General features: G+C 50.6%; 1 protein-coding gene across 3 annotated transcripts in view; it reads left to right on the forward strand.

The window, feature by feature from the left end:
- HYCC2 (hyccin PI4KA lipid kinase complex subunit 2) overlaps positions 1 to 20,151 on the forward strand; it is a 566,375-nt gene extending 546,224 nt beyond the window's left edge. For 2 of the 3 annotated variants that reach the window (XM_085649026.1, XM_085649027.1), the window contains one exon: positions 18,141 to 18,873. In XM_085649026.1, coding sequence (XP_085505152.1) covers positions 18,141 to 18,739 — 599 coding nt within the window. In that variant the 3' untranslated portion in view covers positions 18,740 to 18,873. Of the gene's footprint in view, positions 1 to 18,140; positions 18,874 to 19,155 lie in introns of those variants that run through there. The other variant, XM_085649028.1, reaches the window with a different exon arrangement.
- The last annotated feature ends 408 nt before the right edge of the window (positions 20,152 to 20,559 follow it).

Below are 20,559 nucleotides of genomic sequence, written 5' to 3' on the forward strand. Positions count from 1 at the left end.
GACGGTGAGACAGGGCGAGGTGGGCCGCTCCCCCTGCATTGCATTGGAGTGGGGTATCGACGGAGCAGAACCCCCCTACCCCCCTCGACGACGGGGGGGGCGTCTTGCACGCGCCGCCGGCTCCATGCCTAGAGGGGCGCGAACCCGCTCCGGACCGGGAGCGGCAGTGGAGAGGAGACGGCACGAGACGGCGACGCCCGCGATGGATGCTGACCAAGTAACGGCGAAACTGGAGAGGATGGAGGAATCGCTGCAGCAGACGCGCACCTCCCTGGAGACCCGCATAGACAGTGTGGCAATCGACCTAACGCACCTCAGAGCCGATCATAAAAAGTTGCAAACGCGCACCACCGCGCTGGAAGGCGCCATGGCAGAGGTCGAGCCGGCGACGAAACGGACAGAAGCCGGGGTGCAGGACCTTCTGCATCGGGTGGAACTGTTAGAAGGCAGGGCTGAGGATGCGGAAGGCCGGGCACGAAGGAACAATATCCGCCTGGTGGGCATTCCGGAGAGATGGGAAGGGGCGAATCCTGTCCGCAAGGTTGAGGACAGGCTACGAGGCCTACTACCAGACGACACACTCTCCCCACACTTCGTGGTGGAAAGGGCCCACCGCGTACCCGCGAAACCACCTCCTCCGGGCTCTAACCCTAGGCCATTTCTCCTCCGGGTCCTCAATTACAGAGACCACGATGCCATCCTGCGAGGAGCCAGAACCTTAGGGGAAATCACCATTGACAACGCGACAGTGATGTTCTTCCCGGACTACACGGCGCGAGTGCAGAGGCAGAGACACTCTTTTCTAACGATCAAACGAAGACTGCGCGAAGCGGCCCTCCAGTATTCGCTGCTCGTCCCTGCCAAGCTGCGGGTGGTGGCGCACGACAAAACCCACTTCTTTACGAGCCCCGAGGAAGCGGAGGCCTGGCTCGATGGCGGGATGCCAGACGCGCCACGACGGACGACGGGAGCAGGCGCGATGGAGAGAACGAGGGGAGCAAGACGACGACGCCGCCGCGGGTCGCCCACGCCGCCGCCAACCGGGGGGGCATCGAGCCGCTCCCCGCCAGTGGACCTCGTCCAACAGGAGCAGCGGGACGCCCTGCGCAGGGTGTCAGAGATCAGCAGCTCCCCGGCGTCGTCGACTCGACCGGACGCCAGCCCGACGGTACACTCAACAGACGACGAGGCGATCTACGGCATCCCGGACACACAAGACTCTGGGGGACCCCCGGAGGTTACACCGCAAACGGCGGACCTCTTCTGCTGAGGCGCCCCGGTGATGGGCTGCCGCCTGACGCGAGCCGCCGACCCGCCGGAATCCCTGCTGGGTGGCCCCCTTGCGAGACTGAACTTGCTGAAGGGCCCTGGCGCCACTGCCGTCGACACTATGAGGGGTCCACCCACGGAGCCAGACACTGTGAGTACATTTTCTACTTATGACCGCACGGCCTGCACACCCGATTTACAGACATGCAGAGACGCCCTTTGGTGCCGCATGGTCGACTTGTTACTCCTGGCGTGACTTGAGAGGGGACATGCCCGTGCCCCCCCCCCCCCTCCGCGGGCGCTCCAGCCCCCGCTGACCTGATGGCCGGGCACACAGCTGCTACGGCCTTGAACTATGGCCCTCAGACGCCTGCCGGCCGACAGCAGCACATACGCAGCACCCGGGAGGCATATGAGGCGCTTCCAAATCTGCATTGTTTCCATTGTTGCTCAGAAGATACATTACCCACCCCCCGAGACTGTATAGTTCGTAAGCTCGCTTGAGTGTTTGGACGGCGACCTGTTGTACAGCCGACCTTTTGGTATTCTACAAATTCTCTTTTAGTTGCCATGTTCCGGCTTTCTATGCACCCTTTTTTCCCTTTACCCTGCTGGAGATCACGACACTGCACACACATCACCCGTTTTAGCTGCGCGGTGGGAGCGGGCCGCTGGCCCTGGGGGACCCTCGAGATGGGAGATGCGCTCTTGGGGGCTGAGGGAGATCCCCGCACACAGAACTACCATGGCTAGCACACAAATATGCACCTGGAATGTCAGGGGGATGCACACACCGGCTAGGCGCTACCATATCTATTCGTACCTAAAGCGGCACAAGATCAACATAGCGCTGCTCCAGGAGACCCATCTGAATGGGACCGAGGTGAGGGCACTCCATCGTAGATGGCGAGGGCAGCTGTATGCTACGGAATACTCCTCATTTGCTCGCGCAACGCTAATATGGATTCGCCCAGGGACCCCGTGGGAGGCCACGGACACTGCGATAGACAGCGAGGGCAGATACACGGCCGCGCGAGGCAGGCTAGATGGCCAATATATCACACTGATGTCCATCTACTCCCCAAATGTTGAACAGGCTGGCTTCCTGGCGCGGCTATCATTGACTATGGCAACTTGGCACGACACTTCGTGGATCATAGGGGGCGACTATAACTGCACCTTAGACACCACGCTGGATCGCTCCTCCCCGCCCCCAGCTAACGCCCCTACCAGGGGAGCCACGAAGGCGCTGCTGGAGTGGGCCGCGCAATGGGACTTACACGACGTCTGGCGACAGCGCAACCCAGGGACGCGGACGTACTCCTATTACTCTGGCGCTCACGACTTACATGTCCGCCTCGACCGCTTCATGGCATCCACAGATCTCCTACCTCATGTGACGGACGCGCAATACATGGGCCGCACACACTCAGACCACAATCCACACTTTATGTCCATAGCCTGGGCCCGCCCACACCCCCCTGTCCCCACATGGCGCCTGCAGCCAGCACTGCTGCTAGATGCGACTTTTCGCGCTGCCCTGCTCGAGCGCATCGCGCAATACTTTGAGGACAACGCTGGCACAGCAACTGACTCGAGGGTGGAGTGGGACGCCTTCAAGGCCGTGATACGAGGCCACTGCCTGCGCACTCAGGGGCAGATAAGACATCAGCTAGAGAGAGACCTTACCAGGCTGGAAGCGAACTTGCTTGCGCGAGAGGGGGAAGCTGCGGGGGGAGACGGGGGCCCACTGCATGATGCCCACACGGAACATGCGCGCCTCCTGGAGCGACTTCGCAATGTTAACTATGCCGCGCACTCGGCGAGGACTCACCGCCTTGGGGACAGACCAGGCAAGCTTTTAACGTGGCTGATTGCACGGGACGCCCGCTCTGCACCAGTGACGGCTATACTGGGCGAGGGGGGGGAACTGGTGTACACGCAAGCTGGTATCCATGACACTTTTACTGTCCACTATACCGCATTGTACCGCTCCCGACTCGCGGTCCCTTACACAGCTATCACAGACTATCTCTCCCCTCTGCCGATGCCGCAATTGACTATTGTTCAACAGGATGAACTCGGCGCTCTGCTGGAGGCGGACGAGCTTAGAGAGGCCATCTTTCAGCTCTCTAACGGGAAAACACCGGGCCCGGACGGGCTACCGGCTGAATTCTACAAGGCTGGCTCGGACATCCTAATCCCGGAGCTCCTGCGAATGTATGCGGCGGCGGCGGAGGGAGCTGCCCTGCCCCCGACGCTGAATGAAGCCACGCTGGTCTCTATACTTAAGCCAGGCAGGGACGGCACGCGAGTGGGCTCCTACCGCCCATTGGCGCTGCTAAACACAGACTATAAAATCCTTGCTTCTGCGTTGGCCAGGAGGCTGGCCCCTCATGTACCAGCTCTTGTGCATCGGGACCAAAATGGATTCGTCCCCACACGCCATACCTCCTACAACATCCGCAGGCTCTTCCGGGTACAGGAATACGCCACGCAGCAGTGGCCAAGGGCGGGATGCCTGATACTGGACTTGGAGAAAGCCTTCGACTCCGTTGAGTGGCCGTACCTGAGAGCAGTAACAGAGAAATACCGGCTGGGGGGGGGCTACAACGCCATGATCGCCCTGCTTTACAGCGAGCCGACCGTCCGGGTCCGCACGGGCCGCATCCTCTCGGACGCCATCCGGGTCCGCAGGGGCACCCGCCAGGGCTGCCCGTTGTCGCCGTTGCTGTTTGCACTGGCAATGGAGCCCCTGGCTGCGACACTTAGGACACACGGACTGGAATGGGGAATCCCATTGACGGATGGCTTGCACACGGTGTCCCTATATGCGGATGACCTGCTACTATACGTCAGAGACATGACTGCCATCCCTGCCTCCCTCGCTGATGTATTCCGCACCTTCGAGGCAATATCGGGCCTGAGGGTTAACTGGGCCAAGTCGGGAGCCTACCCCTTTGACCCGGAGACACCTGAGTGCGACGTCCGACTGGGAGGGGACAGGCTGCGGTGGTACCCCACCACTTTCCGCTACCTGGGGATTCGGATCTACAGAGCCCCGGCGGACGTCCTAGACGGGAATCTCCTCAGAGCGATCACATCTGTGCGTACACAGGTGAGCTACTGGAACACCCTGCCCCTCAGCGTGCCTAGTAGGGTGGCACTGACTAAAATGATAGTGCTGCCCCGCCTATTGTACTATTTTGCAAACCTACCCTTGTATGTACCCGCCAAATTATTCCGCGACCTGGAGATATTGCTGCGCAACCTCATCTGGAACAAGGGGAGGCCGCGTGTAGCGCTGGCCAAATTGTACATGCCCACAGACGCTGGGGGCCTAGCGGTCCCCAATATGGAGCTATATTATCTAGCGGCACAGATGCAATGGGTGGCGGGGTGGCTGAGCGGCAAGCAACTAGAGGACACTGCCTCGCATACAGCTGCCTGGACACGGACGCAAGTCCACACACTGTTCCATCCGCTGACTCGTGCGCCCTGCCCCTCCCAGGTTTACCTGGCAGTGGCGCGCAGGTGTTTCCAGAGGTGCCTCCGCCTCACACGCGCGACCACACCGTACGCTCCAGAGTTACCACTATTGGGCATGCCTGGCCCGACGGGACCCCTCACGGAGGCCCACTTGGCAGGATGGGAACAGGCAGGAGTAGATACGCTAGGTGACCTGTATGAGGACGGCGACTTGCTGACGTTCGCCGCTCTGGCCGAAGGTACGACGCTCCCGGCAGGACAGTTCCTCCTGCATGCCTCCCTCATGCAGACGCTCTCGGCTTCTTGGGGTGACATGGCGACGGAGCCGCCGACACATACCTTCATCCAATATCTGCATATCATGGGAAATGGCGCACATGTCATACACTGGCTGGTGCAGGCGCTCCTAGCGCATTTGCGACTGTCCACCTTGATGCTGAGGGAACGCTGGGCGACGGACAGGGGCAGAGACTGGACAGACAAAGAATGGGCGATGATACTGGCTAGCCCGACCAATGTTCCGCGCAACCCCCGCTTCAAACTCATACAATATTACATACTACAGCGAGCATATCTCACCCCTGAGAAGATCAATAGATATTTCTCGCGGACGGACGCCGCCTGCCCACGGTGCTCGTCACCAGGAGCGGACCTTTTACATATGCTCTGGCATTGCGCTGGCGTGCAGACATACTGGGGCGACGTGCTGTCACTGATAGAGCGCGGTGCGGATGGACGGCTGCCGCGCACGTGGGAGGCATGTATCTTAGGCCTATACAAGCGCACGAAAGCGAATAAGGTGCAGGCGCGCTTCTGGGACATGGGGCTTGTAACGGCCAAACGCTTGCTCACCAAGCATTGGAAGGCGACGACTCCCCCGCACATTAGGCACTGGAGGGCCTCTTTCGTAAACTGGGCGCAAGCGGAAAGTGCAGTGCTCCTACGTGAGGAAACTGCGGGACTCAGGCAGTTCCCCATCGCCCACCTTTGGGATGGCCTCCTTGCCACCTTTCAGACGGCCTGCCGAACCCGAGGGATAACCTGAACACTGGGTGGACATCGACACACTACTAGCTAGATGGCGACATCTTTGAGACCCTGACGGGGATAGCTCCCGGCCCCCTCTGCCTGCTTATTCCCCTGGCGCACCTCGCATACTGCGCGGCAGGCTGCTACTGTTAGATATCCCCTGCTCTGTGCTATGGCGCGCGCGCGGGCCTTACTGCCGCTGCTGCTCGAGAGGGCGCACACACTACTGGGTCATGGGCACACCCAAGGAGCCAGAATCTTTCCGCCCCGCACAGATGCCCCACACTAGACGCGGAGGACCACCTCCCTCACGCGAGCGGGCAGTCCTAGACTGCGAACACAAAGCGCTGCGGACCCTAGGCCCTCCCCTCCGATGGCCCCCTGGCCCCCTCCCTCTCCCCCCCCCTCCTCTTCTCCCCCCCCTCGCGACCGGCCACTCGACGCGCCTCCCACACGGCCCGGCTTCGCCCCGCTGGGCAGCTCCTATCTCCTTTCACACTGCTGCAGGCAGATCTCCACTTCCCCCCCCCCCTACCCCTCTTATTCTAGCCCCCGCCCGAGTTTTCGACCCTGGCCCTGACCCCTACGTTTATGTTACGCACCCGGGGAGCAGTTCGGCGACTGGCTCAGCTCCCTGGCAGACCCCGTGTTCTCACACAGCGACGGTCGCCACGCGCATCCTTGCGAGCTATGCTGCAACCTCCTTGTCGCGCTCCAGCCCACGCCACGCACGGGCCACCGGGACTCCGGTGCCCGCAAATCAGGGCACCTGACGGACAACCCGGCGCCCAGCGCACTTCCTCCTATGAGCCTAGGGGCTGGTTGACGACGCTGCGCTGCGGGCTGGTACACAGCGCCCCCCTCACTCGCAGACAATGCGCTTTAGAGGAGAAGCGACGCGACAAAAAGCAGAAAAGCACCATTGACTCGCTTATACGCAATGTACACACCCAATTCCTCTACATATGTTCAGCTGACCTCCGCCGCCGGACCTCCGGGTTGTCGGCTAAATGGCTGTGTTTCATCATCTGACTGTGTATATTCAAACATTGCCGACCTGATGCTCTGGCGCAGGACTGTACATTGCCAATTGATGCACCTGTGGTTAATAAAGGTTTTCAAAAAAAAAAAAAATAATAAAGGTTACAGGAAAAACATGTTGACAGCCAAAACTGCCTTTTTTTTTTGACCGCATCCTAAAGTCCAATCATAGCTCTAAAATTATATTTTCTGTTATAGATGAACTCTCCAAACCCTGAACGCACACTAAGAAAGGCCGCGCCTTCCCAGGAATTATGTTATTCCCTGAATGACTAATTTATTGATAAGATAATCCTAATAAAAAGTAGTATAACTTCTCATCCCCCTCAGCAGAATGCCCCGGCTCAGCAGTGTAACAACAGCACCCTCAATAGTTTCCCTCCGATCAGTGAAGAGACCTTCCAGTCTCTCTTAATGGATACTAAGTCAGGTGCTCCCGCGGACTGCTGCCCACCCCATATTTTGAAAGAGTGCCTTGCGATCCATCCTGGCCCAGCCCTTGCCTTATTGCACAAATCTATTACATCTGGCATAGTTCCTCTAGCTTTTAGAAAAGCCACAGTGGTCCCCCTCTTGAAAAAGCTGGGAGCCGATCCGGCACTCCTCGCCAATTATCGTCCTATATCTCTGTTACCTTTCTTGGCCAAAGTCTTGGAGAGTTACGTAGCTAAATGCCTCTCCAACTTTTTGGAGATGTATAAACATCTGGACTCCCATCAGGCAGGTTTCCGTCCCGCACATTCTACCGAAGCCGTGATACTGTCAGCTATGGATAGCCTACGGGATTTTGCTGATAAAAGGGTGTCCTCGTGCTTTGGTCCTGCTGGACCTGTCTGTGGCCTTTGACACGGTCGACCATAACATCTTGGTCGACCGTGTCAGGGGGATTGGAGTCTTAGGTACAGCGGCTCAATGGATTTCCTCTTTTCTGAGGGACTGCTCTCAAGCAGTGCGCCTCGGCCAATTCTCTTCTGACTTTCACACTACTACTTGTGGGGTGCCTCAGGGCTCGGCCCTTTCCCCTCACTTGTTTAACATCTATATGTCCCCTTAAATCTTTGAAAGAGAGAAAGGTTCTGGTTCTCAACTATGCTGATGACCTGCAGCTCCTTCTCAGGGTTGACGGGTCTAATGACTCCGTCACGGAGTTCCAGAAGACTATGTTGTTCATCCAAACTTGGATGGATCTGAACCACCTGAAACTAAATCCTGGAAAAACAGAAGTGGTCCTTACCGGGGACAGCCTTAAGCACTGGGGCCCCCAATATTGGCCTCTTGCACTCGGCCTACCTCCCATCCCCTCTAGCTCCGCCAAGACTCTGGGGGTACTTCTGGATAGTGGTCTATCCTTAAAAGCCCAGGTTGGAGCAGTGGTGTCCAAGTGCTTTTACCAACTGCGAAAAATTAGGAAAATGTATCGCTTTCTCACTCATGAAGCTTTGGTCCAAGCTATGATTTCTACTGTGCTATCTCACTTAGACTATTCCAACTCGGTCTGCCTGGGAATGCCCCATTATCTGTTCAAACGCCTTCAGTTGGTCCAAAACCAGGCTGCCCGTCTGATCTACCACCAACCTAAATGGCAACCCGCCTCTCCTCTGCTGAGGAAATTACACTGGCTTCCGGTGTCACGTCGCTGTGTTTTCAAAACCGGTTGCCTTATTTTCAAGGCTTTACACGGTAACAGTCCGGAATTTATCAACAACATTATACTCAGGTACTCCCCCACTCGTTACCTAAGATCTTCTCACCTTTCGTTTCTTACTAGTCCGAACTTCAAGAGGGCCCGTCTTGGAGGCCGCAGGTTTTCCACTCTTGCGCCCAAGTTGTGGAATTCGCTCCCTCTTGAGCTTCGTACATGCACTGATCTCCTTCCATTTAGGAAGCTCCTGAAAACCTGGCTGTTCACTCAGGATTAGCTTCCGCTGCCTTGTCAAGATGTCTGCCAGCGCCATGAAGCCAACCCGGCGTACGAGCGCTCTACAAATACATACGAACATTAACATTAACACATAGAGCGAAATTCTATCATCGTGCCCCTCTGTCCAACGTAGCCCCTGGATTATTGGGTCCCCCCGTATCCAACTCGCCATAGCTTTAAAAATCATGGCTAACAATAGCAGAGACAGCGGCCAGCCCTGCCTCGTTCCCCGATTCAACGAAAAGATATTGGATGTTCGCCCGTTTACCACGACTTGGGCCAGAGGTGCGGTATATAACAGCTGGAGCCATTCGAAACATTTTCTCCCCAATCTCATACGTGCTAAGACTGTGAACATGTACGCCCACTCGACCGTATCGAAGGCCATACGTGCGTCGAGCATTAGTATCACCACATCCTCCTGGATAAATTCCCTTCGGCCCAAAACTGCGTGTAGTCGCCTCAGGTTGAGAGCCGTATTGCGTATTGGCATGAAACAGGACTGGTCCCGATGTAAGAGTTTGGCCACCATCTTGATCATCCATCGAGCTAGGATGTTGACCAGGATTTTGACCGCTACATTGAGGAGGAAGATTGGTCAATAGGAGGAGCAATCCTCCACTGGCTTGTCCTTCTTATGTATTACTACAACCAATGCTAGCCTCTGAGCCATTGGTAATAAACCTGCCTGGGTTGGGCGCCATGTTGCAGGGATTCTGCTCATGCACAGAACTATGCGCTGGAAACCAGGACCTCAGTGAATTGCGGTGTACCAAAAACTCACCTCAGTATCCAGAACCCCTATCCGACTAGCATCAGTGTCTCATTCGTTCTCCATATCATCTCGAAGCTACCAATGATTAGACAACCCAGAACAAGCGAATTAGAGTACTCTCAGGAATGGTGGGAATCAGAAACACCTTTTCGTTATTATTCTCATATCAGTCCACAACAAGAGTAATCAGAGACACTGTAAAGTTTAAAATGTTTATTTTTAACTACGTGTCCTAAGATGCAGTACTTTGGCTAACATAAGCAGACAAATGATTAAAAATAAAACCATCAGCATTGTTACAATACCATAGAAAATGAAGAGAGAAATCATATCACAAATGATAGTGGATTAAAGACACCCTCCCTTCATTAGTAAGCTAGTTTTATGAAACTAATAGAAGGTCTCTAGGCTTGAATGGGGATTCCCCATACCGTAAATATCTGCTTAGGTGAATCACATCACAGGATCAACTCTGCTCTGTGTCTGGAAAAGGTTTTCTGCAAGTGTCTGAATCATGCATGCAAATGCAATATTAAAGGCACCCGAGTTTCAGATATTTGCAGCTGTGTGTGTGTTATGGCTAGAGCGTGGGCCGATCAACATGATTTCAAAAGCATACATTGTTATTTGACCTTGACGGCTTCTGCACACAGTGTTCAGACTAAGGTCGCGGTGCACGTCTAGGGATGTGAACAACAGACCGTTCTCATGTGAAGAAAAAGCAAGCAGTTCTTCTTGTAATAACAGCTACCTGCAGTGTCGCGTGCAAAAGCAGCAAAAGTGGCAATATGGCGTTTTACATCTAAGGCGCTTATGCTAACATAGCAATGTGTGTACATGGAACTCCGTCTCCACTACACTACTTTCCTCATACATGCTGAGGATATGGGGTGCCACCTTAGTGGCAGTCAACTTGAGGAGTTCAATTGGATTTCCATTGACACCCATGGCTATGCCGGACTGTATACTGTTGATAGCTGCAACTATTTCCTCTGCCGTGAGATCTTCCGCGAGCGATTCCCTATCATCTATTGCGAGGGCCCGAATTGGAATATCTGCTAATAGTTCTCTAGAGTCCTCAATCATGCCTGGTGCTTCCGGGGAATAAAGCTGCATATATTGGGCCGCAAAAGCCTATGCGATTTCCTGTGTGTCGCATAGCCAATCTCCTTCCACTCCCCAAATTGTCATAACCCATCTGTCTGCCTTTTCTCTTTTGTCAAGCTAGGCCAACAACTTGCCCACTCTATCTCCTAATTTGTAGACTCTGTGTTGCGTTGCACGAAGTTCACCTCTGGCCATTTCCGTCACTAGATTCTTATATTCTCGTCACTTTACCTCTAGGGCATGCTTGGTGTTGTCATGCAGGGGGGTGAGGGACTACTCCAGTGTCAGTAGATCTTGCTCCAGAGTCTCTAGCCTAGCCCTCTTTCCTTTCCCATGTCTGACCGTAAGGGAGAGCGCTTGCCCATTCAAGACCCACTTATATGCCTCCCAAATGAAAGACTGGACCGACCCCACATTTTCTTTAAAATATCATTCTGTAACTTTCATAATGTCAGCCTTAATGTGTGGTATTGGAACCAGGGACTGATCGATATGGATCTACTCGTATATGTCTTACGCAAGCTAAATTCTGCCCACAGTGGTGCATGATCCGAAATCCCCCTAGTTAAGTGTTTGACGTCTGTAAAGTATTGTTTGTGGTCTGCAACGGTTAGGATGTGATCTATTCCGGACGGGCTGTTGTGTGCCCCCGAGTGGAACGTGAACTGCCTTGCTTCAGGGTGGGCTTCTCGCCATACGTTCATGAGGCCAAGTGCGGTCAGGACCTCCGCCATTGTGTAACGAGTGCGTGAAGTGGCTCTTGGCAGGAATCTATCCTATAAGTAGTCAAGGGTCATGTTGAGGTCACCCCCTATCACTAGTGCCTCTTAAGGGACATCCAGAATCATTTTATTTAATCGGGTAGTGCCACATTATGTAGTGCGGGGGGTACATATGCTGATAGTAGATTGATCCTTTTACCCTCCCAGAAACCTGTTGCTCCTGCAAATCTACCTTGCGTGTCTGTGTGTATATTTGCAACTGTGAAGGGGAACGAATTCTGTACCAGGATCCCTGCGCCCCTGGAGCCTGAGGTAAATGCTGAATGTGCAATGAGTTTGTAGCCCCATCTGTTAAGCGCCGCACAGGTATTCCCAACTAAATGGGTCTCCTAGAGCAGCATCACACCTGGAACCTGTCTTCTGATATATTGGAGCATTATCGCTCTTATAAGCTTGTCCCCAAGGCCATTGACGTTCCAGGAGAGTATTTGGAATGGTGTTTCAGCCCTCCCCTCCATCGCAGGCATGCGAGTTCCCTGTGTTTCGTTAGAGATCACCTGTGTAATCATTACGTGAGAAACTTGGGGTGGACCTGCCAGGTGTGTAGGGTCGGCGGATTTGTGTCTTGTGGTGCATATGCGATTCTCTAGTCTGTGATGAGCAGGGAGGTCTCTGACGTCTCGTTAGTGGATTATAGTGTTGTGGCAAAAATACAGTAATATAACAAAATTTACAACAGCTCCCCCTTCCTGCCTCCCCGCATGACGGTATCAACAATACCTGCCTCCCCAACTTAGCAGAGTGCTTGTCACCCACCCATCCCTGAGTTGGAGGAACCATGTGCTAACAACACCCCCCCCCCCCCCCCGCCCACCCCTCAGCTCTAACTGGACAATTTGCTACAATGGATACATATATGTAGTTGGTAGTATACTCCGCTGTTGCGGGGATTCTGCTCATGCACAGAACTATGCGCAGGAAACCAGGACCTCAGTGAATTGTGGTGTACCAAAAACTCACCTCAATACCTAGAACCCCTATCCGACTAGCATCAGTGTCTCATTCGTTCTCCGTATCATATCGAAGCTAACAATGATTAGACAACCCAGAACAAGCGACTTAGAATACTCTCAGGAATGGTGGGAATCAAGAACACCTTTTCGTTGTTATTCTTATATTAGTCCACAACGTGAGTAATCAGAGACACGCAAAAAATGCAAAATGTTTATTTTTAACTACGTGCTCTAAGATGCAGTACTTTTGTCTAACATAAGTGAACAGATGATTAGAAATAAAGCCATCAGCATTGTTACAATTCCATAAAAAACAAAGGGAGAAATGATATTAGAATGATAGTGGAAACAGGTCCTATAATACCTGGTGTACCACCCTCCCCTGGCTAATAAGCTAGTTTTATAATAATCAAAGGTCTCTAGGTTTGAATGGGGAACCCCATACCTCAAAGATCAGCTTAGGTGAATCACATCACAGGATCATCACTGCTCTCTGGTTTTCTCCAAGTGTGTCAGCATCATGCATGCAATGCAGTATTAAAGGCACCCGAGTTTCAGATATTTGCAGCTGTGTGCTTGTTGTGGGACGATCAACCTGAATTCAACAGCATACATTGTTATTTGACCTTGACGGTTTCTGCACACAATGTTCAGACTAAGGTCGCGGTGCACGTCTAGGGATGTGAAAAACAGACCGTTCTCATGTGCAGAAAAAGCAAGCAAGCAGTTTTCCTTATAATAACAGCTACCTGTAGTGTCGTGTGCAAAAGCAGCAAAGTGGCAAGATGATGTTTAACTTCTAAAAACACTTATGATAACATAGCAATGTGTGCAGGCAAAACCCTGTCTTCACTACACAGCCGTCACTTCTTCAGCATTGTCTCGGATGCCGTCCCTGCCCCTGTCACCGCACCAAAACCCCAGCCACCAACGTAGTTCCACTACTGTCAATCAGGCAGCTCTGGTAGTCCCAGAGGCTGTGCATCCTTGTCTATGGGAGGTCTCTCAGCATTTCCTGGGCACCCAGGAGGTCGTACCCTCCGCCGCGGCTCCTGATGTGTTGGTTTATTTGTTATTTTCTCCATTGGCGAGATTTCCCTCCTCCTGATTCGTATCCTGTCGCCTTCTCGCCGATCTGGGTTGTCCCGATCTCCAACTCTTCGCCATCCCTTCAGCCAGTCCCAGACCTCTCCTGGCTCGGTGAAGAACCAGCTTTGCCCTCTGCCTCGACTAAGCTCTGCTGGAAACAACATTGCATATTTTAGCTCCTTCTCTCTAAGAGTTTTTTGGACTTCCAGAAAATTAAACCTCAGTTTCTGTACCTTCACAGTGAAGTCAGGGAAGAAAGTTATGGTACTGTTCTCTGAGAGGAGGTGCGATGCGGGCAGTTCGGAGAATAGTGTCCTGGTCTCTGAAATTAATCACTCGAGCCAGGATTGGCCGGGGGGGCACTCCTGAGCTAGGTCTGCCTCCCGGTACACGTTGTGCCCGCTCTATAGAAATGTTGTTGGAGAGGCTATAGGGCTAAAGATGCTTCGTGATTAGTTCCTCCACAAAGAGATCTGCAGCTAGACTTTCTGCACACTCCGACACCCCCAAAATCCTGACGTTGTTCCTCTTTAATCTGCCCTTGCAATCGTCAAGCTGTGCTGCTAATGCATCGCTGGCGGCTTGCAGGTCCAGGACTTGTTTCTTCAAGATTGTCGTATCAGAGACCAGACCAGTGTGGGGGATTCTTTTTCAACTTATTTGAGTTGTGCCTCCTGCTCTGGGTCTATCTGCCCCGTTGCCCCCTCTTACACTTTCTGCCATGAAAATATATCACGTTTGGGTTGATGCGAGCCTCGCCCGCCTCTATTGCCCAACATTATTGCTTTAGAAATGGCACCTTTGATGAATTAATGCGAGTGTTCTTATGGCACTCACTGCCACCAGCCAGGGGTATCCCACATAGCCTGTTGGTTTCCCCCTTACCAGCTTATATGTCATTATAATACGTGCCTTCGCAGCTTGCACTAATGAGGCCCAGATACACCGTTTGACTGTACCTTGATGGCAATTAGGGGTTACTGCATGCCATCGCCGCGAGCAGAGCCCACCATCTGCTCCTGCTGCGCTGTCTCCTGCACACAGCCGTCTTTCACAGGGCCTGCAGTGCCTTTTAATGGCGGTATAGCTCGTCGCCACTTACCTGGGGAACACTGCTCTTTATTGGCCGGTTCAACCGGAGAATTCTCTCCTAAGGAGTTTACTTCTGTCTTGTAAGCGTTGCGCCTTTTAATCAATTTGGCACATTTGCAGGGCCAATTATAGCGCTGCAGCAATGTAGCGTGTATAAAATGGCCTCACCTGCCCCGGGGTTCCCGCACATTCCTCACCGGTCTCTACAGTTCGTCTGTGTCCGGCTGGGCTCCTGCCCTTTCCTGCTAATTTGATGCTCACGGTTCTCGGCAGGCCCACAGCGCCGCTCTCGGCCCCTCGACAGGTCGCCGCCGGGCCCAGAGCTTGATCAGACCTCACGTGCGTCAGCCCTCCTCCAGCGCAGTATCACAGTGCCTGCCGTGACCGCACCGATGGGCCCACGTCGTCGAGCCATGCGCACGCCTGTGGCACTCTGAGGTTTCCAGAGCCCCTAGGCCTCTACTTGCACGGGCTTCTGACAGCCCCACCCGCTGTCGATGGCCGTCCGGATCGTCGATCTATGGCTTGCCGATTTCCAGGCATGCTGGTGAGTGTCCAGTGTGAACGGATATTTGGGGGTAAATAGCGGAGGAGTCCGGAGCTACGCTAGTGTGCGGCCATCTTCTCCAGCTGCTGGCCACACCCCTCCCATCTCTAGATACATTTAATCTAGTATTTGTGGCATCTTTTCACGAAAATTGTCTACAGTTTTAGTCTCCCGTGAGCCCTGTCAGCAAAGAGATGGCTTTTGAGAAACTTCATGGTGAAGGTTCAGAGTCTTGTTCAATCACCTTAGAGAAAATGATTGGTGTTTTGTGGCTAAAGTTTGATCCCTGCCGCTTCTAGGAGTTGCTTGCACTTCTAAAGTTCAGAATTACCGTTTCCAGAATCGTGGTGGCAGTGCAACGGGGGGATAGGATTTGCAAATGTCTGACTTTCATGTTCCACCTCAGAAGGACCAACTAAGGCACTTCCTGTTCATGATAAATTGTCAGCACCACTACTACCACTCCGCTTTTCTTCCGTCCGAGGGTGATAAATTAAGTACCATTGAAATGGGTTACAATAAACACCTGTCATTCAGCGCAGAGACGCCTTTCTGGGTGATTGTGCGCTTTACAAGTACATATATTATGTGATGTTACTACCAGCACCTTCCATTTGGTCTACATGCGACCTTAGGATTGGTCACCAAGGTTTTTGCTAAGGTAGTGTCTTGTCTATAATGCCAGGACATTCAACCCTAATCCATATTCGGTCTGGTCTCCTGAGCCTGTAGATGTAAAAGATGCTCTTGTTAATGTTTGCCACCAACCACCCTGCCCCACCAATCGATGCTGCACCCTTGTCAAAGGATCAAGATCATTAGATGTCAGTATAGGTATGTGTAAAATGCAAACCTAGTAGGAGAGCAAAGGAGCACTAAAACAGTAGGAGGGAACCAGACAATACAATTTATGAGTGTTTAAAAGGGGCAGTTTATTTTTCTGTGTGTAAGTAGTTCTGATGGGTCTTCATGTTTTTTCCAAAATGCAGGAGGATAGGAGCCGTTCTTATGAGGTCTTTTCTTATGGCGAATTTTCTTTCTTGCATTTCTTCAACTTCTGTGATGCTGGTTTGGAGAGAGTGTAGTTCTCTCAGTATTGGGACTGAACCTTTTTAAGCATTTGATTACTCTGGCTCCAATGGCAAGGGCCATCCAATGTAAGAGAGGCAATTGAACCTGATGTTGCTGCCAACAGGTGAGGTAGAAAAAGGCCTGGCACTGTCATTCTGTTGATGGTTTCAGGCAGGCACAGTATTGTTTTTTGTGAAGCGAGGGCTACTAGAGTGCTCTCTTGATTTTCTGGGCAATGTGTTTTTTGAAGACGAACTGTGTTGAGGGTGAATCCAAGTGATTTTGCATTACCTTTCAGCTCTGCGGTGAAGCCTTCTAGGTTCATGTCGGATAGCCAAGCTTGAGTTAATGGTTATTTGGTGCATTTTCACTCGGGAGGAGTTCTTTTTTATTGTGTTGAGCTTTAGGGTAGGTGCCAAACATTTAGTTGGATTAGATTGAGGCAGAGTGTGAGATGATGAATATCATCAGTCGAGGAGATTTGGTGATAAGAGTTCATTGATGATATGCTGAATGTTATTGAACCTGAGTGCTCATTACCCAGCTCCCACAAGCACTGACTTGGGTAGCTACGCATTGATTTAAATGGCCTCTTGCTTATAGATTATTACACCCCTGGGAGAAGAAACTGTTAATCCGTCTCAATCGAAATATATATTTACTTGAATCCTCTGTTTTAGCCTATGTTGGCTCTATCCCACGAAATGTACTGTGATTTGTAATCTCTTCCCACATATTGGACACTTGAAGTGATGTGTAAACTTGTTATTTAAATCTGGTTTACAAGTATGAAACGCTTTTTGTTGTATTTTCATATGAAAAACAGCAATTCCTATTGCTTGGTGATGGGTGAAAGGCAGTAGGTTTAAAGCACGAGCGCTTCCATAGACGTTTAATCTAAATTGGCAACATTAACTTTGAAAAGCTTCTCCTGCCACTGTTAGGTCATGGCTGTGTGCGGAGGCAGCCTCATTGTGTATATTTCGTCTTCATATACGTTCGCCCCTTAGTGTGCTCTTTTCGTGTAGTGCATCATGGCGGGGTAAAGCCAGATTAACACATTCTGTGTACACTGTGTTATGTGTCCTTGGCAAGTGGCACACACTATCAACATTTCTTCATTGAGTCTTACAGATTTTAGTAATGGCTGGCAGCTACAGTGGTGGCGATGTTTATGCAGGAAGGTTATCACCAAGATCCTCTGTTGAAGACCGATCGTGTTCACAATGTGGATTGTAAAGCAGCCAAGTTACTTCTGATTTTGCACTTCCAGCTTTAATGGGCTTCCATGTGTTGATGTTGAACTTCAGACACCAAGATCTTCTGCTCAGTACTAAATATCCATTTAAGATTAGTGTTAAGTAGAAGAGCACTACAAGAGGCCCTCTGCAGACATTTAATGACAGCATCATCTAACTTTGAAAGTTTTGCATTTTAAAAAAATGGACATACAGCTGTTCCTAAACTGGTTACCTCATATACGCAATAATTTCCCCAGAACACCTGCAAACTTATCAAATGGGATACATTTTGTAATTAATTGACATATTTTTCCATGAAAGATGTTGAAAACCTGAAAGTATTTTCCTCTGCTTTCTAGCAGGTCATCTGTTTCAGGACTCCAATGCGTCAACAATAACCGAATGTACATGCTGTAGGCCATGTTATGTACATTTTCTATCACTAATGCTGACTTACCTAATCATCTTTAAACCATTCCAAGCATTAAGGAGCTGGTTTGTTATGCTCAGAGTACGCTTTTTGAGTTGAGTTTTACATAAAACTATCTGGACAAAGAAAAGCAAGCGACCACTAAAGTCAGTGTTGAGTATGTTTACAGTCTGCAGGCTAGTGAAAGTTCACAAACTGTCCAAGTTAAACATTGACTTGAGGATATTTAAATGAATGGTTCTTGACAGCTGTTCTAGATGAATCTCAACTACAGTTTTATTTATTTTGTCTGGATTTATTTTAGATGCCGACGGAGTGAATGGCCGAGAGGACTCTGTGAACCTCAATGATGCAGATGAGGGTTTTTCATCCGGCGCCTCTATCAGCAGTCAACCAGTTGGGACCAAACCATTATCTTCTTCAACTCAGAGAACAAGCAGCTTACGGAAAGCAGTAAGTGGACGTCTGATTAAGGAAAAGGAATGCTCCTCTCTTGTGAAACCAGAGAGCCCTCGAGATACAGTTCCTCGAAAACAACCCCTGACTCCAGCTTCTGAACCTGCAGGTGAAGCATTGGAGCTCTCACCCATGAAGAAGCACTTAAGCCTTCCTGCAGGCCAGGTGGTGCCAAAAGCAAACAGCTTATGTCTCATCCGGACTGGCAGTGCTTCTTCCAGCAAATCATTTGACTATGTGAATGGCAGTCAAGCAGGTGCCAGCACCGGCATTGAAGGTGTTACTAATCTAGCAGCTGGCAATACCAACCGGTTCTCGACCATTAGTCTACAAGAAGATCGCCTGGGAAAAGCTGGGGAAGGTAAAGATCTTCTGTCCCCCGGAACCCCACTGTCTAAGCAGTCTCGGTCCCCCAGTTTTAATATGCAGTTGATCTCTCAAGTGTAGCTTTAACTTTTGACCTTGTCCACTTTGTGCTCCTTTTAACCAAACCTTGCATCCTCTGCACAAGACCAGGATGTGTCATCCCACGGTGTGAAACTACTAACTTTTGTGACCTCGTTTGTCTCAATCCAAGTGATCATACTGTGTTTTGTACTGAAACAGCAATAAGAACCTCCTCCTTCTTTGTCCTTAATCCTCCACCATTCCTTGTGTAAATGGGTCGTGAGGCAGTTTGAAATGAATGCCTTTTCATGCCTTCCTTTCTCCTTGGGTGATGTGCAATCCATCGTAGGCTGACCAGTCCCATTTCAACACTGTGAGACTGTGTAGACGCTAAAGGAAATGGTGAATGTGATATCTTTGACTGCGAAGCTTTGCTGAGAAATAAATAGAAACCGGTTGTTTATCTCAATTGACAGGACCAAGAAGAATGCTGGAACGTAATTTGTCTCTCTGATCCAGGAGTGCCTCAGAGATATGGTTATGACACTGGATTTCTCAGTCTGTGCAATCCATACTTGCCAATGTTGCTGCTCTAAGCCGTCTTCTTCACCGTATCTCAGACAGAGGGTTGTTCGTGTTCCCACTCTTGTCTGTCATCTGAACAATGATCATCCATAAACCAACACATTTGTGAACTAGTTCCTCTACTCTCAAATTGTGAGCTGGAGTGAATCGATGTAGCGAAAATGTCACTTGCTCTGGTTCAATGACCGTTTCAATATGACCTTCAAGTACTCTTCAAGGGCAGTAAGTCATGCTGCACTCAAGAATAATCCATTTAATAGAAGTGGAAGAATTGGGGGGTGATCGATGTTCTTTAATTACAGATCTATCCGGTCCTTCTCAGATGTGAACACCAGATAGTGTGTTTGGTCTGCTCAGGGGAAGGATTTCCTCAGGCCGCCGACTGCTGTGAAAGTACTCTCAGCTGATGTCCCCGCTGTTCCTCTTGAGTTTTGCCTAATGAGACCTGAGGAGAAAACACTCCTCTCTTGCTAGATCACTTTCAAGGAAATTAATCGGTGACAGGAGTCTGCCATTTGCTGGGAAACCATGCTGCAGATGTGAATAGTATTTATTTTTTATAACAAAGATTGTTGATGAAATCCTATCCTCCCGGAATCCCGTGAGTTCTTCAGTATTGGGAACATGTAAATGGTTTCTAAATTTCACCTCAAAGAATCTAACTGCAAGGGAAGGCTGGTTGCCGATTAGGATTTCCTCACCGCTTACCCAGACCTCAGGACATCAAAGAAATTCCAGTTGCTGTAATGAAGCTATGATTGAATGTATACGTGATATTGTTGGGGCAGTTGTTAAAATGTTGGTTACCAGCAAATTATAAGCCAGTAAATTTTCATTTGTTGTTCCTGTTTTTATGTTTGCTCTCAACAAAGTTGATTTGACCACAACGTTGATAAGCCTCTTACTGATTAATTCTATTTATCAACCTTGTGTTTACATGTTCTCTAACCTGAGGATAGGTGTCTATAAGCATTTTTCTGTCTGCATTGTTGTCCTTCTGTTTAGGATGTTTTTATTTTACTGTGAACAATGATACATGAAGAATATTTTAGTTTTGCAGATTCATAGCATACTCTTCGGTTTTTACCTGTTTAAAACATTGAGCCAATGTTTTACTGTAATACTGTGTAAAAATAAGAAACTGTTTCGTTTCATTTTCTTTCACCAAGCACTTTCTACTGGTGTAAACAACGTTTAGCATTTTGAGTATTTCTCAAGCCCAGTGAATTAGCAAATTAAGAATTTTATGTCAAATTTGTACTGCGATTTTTACCTGTGAGTTTTTGAACGTCTGG

Source organism: Triturus cristatus, chromosome 3_2 (genome assembly GCF_964204655.1).
Source record: "Triturus cristatus chromosome 3_2, aTriCri1.1, whole genome shotgun sequence".
NCBI lineage: Eukaryota > Metazoa > Chordata > Amphibia > Caudata > Salamandridae > Triturus > Triturus cristatus.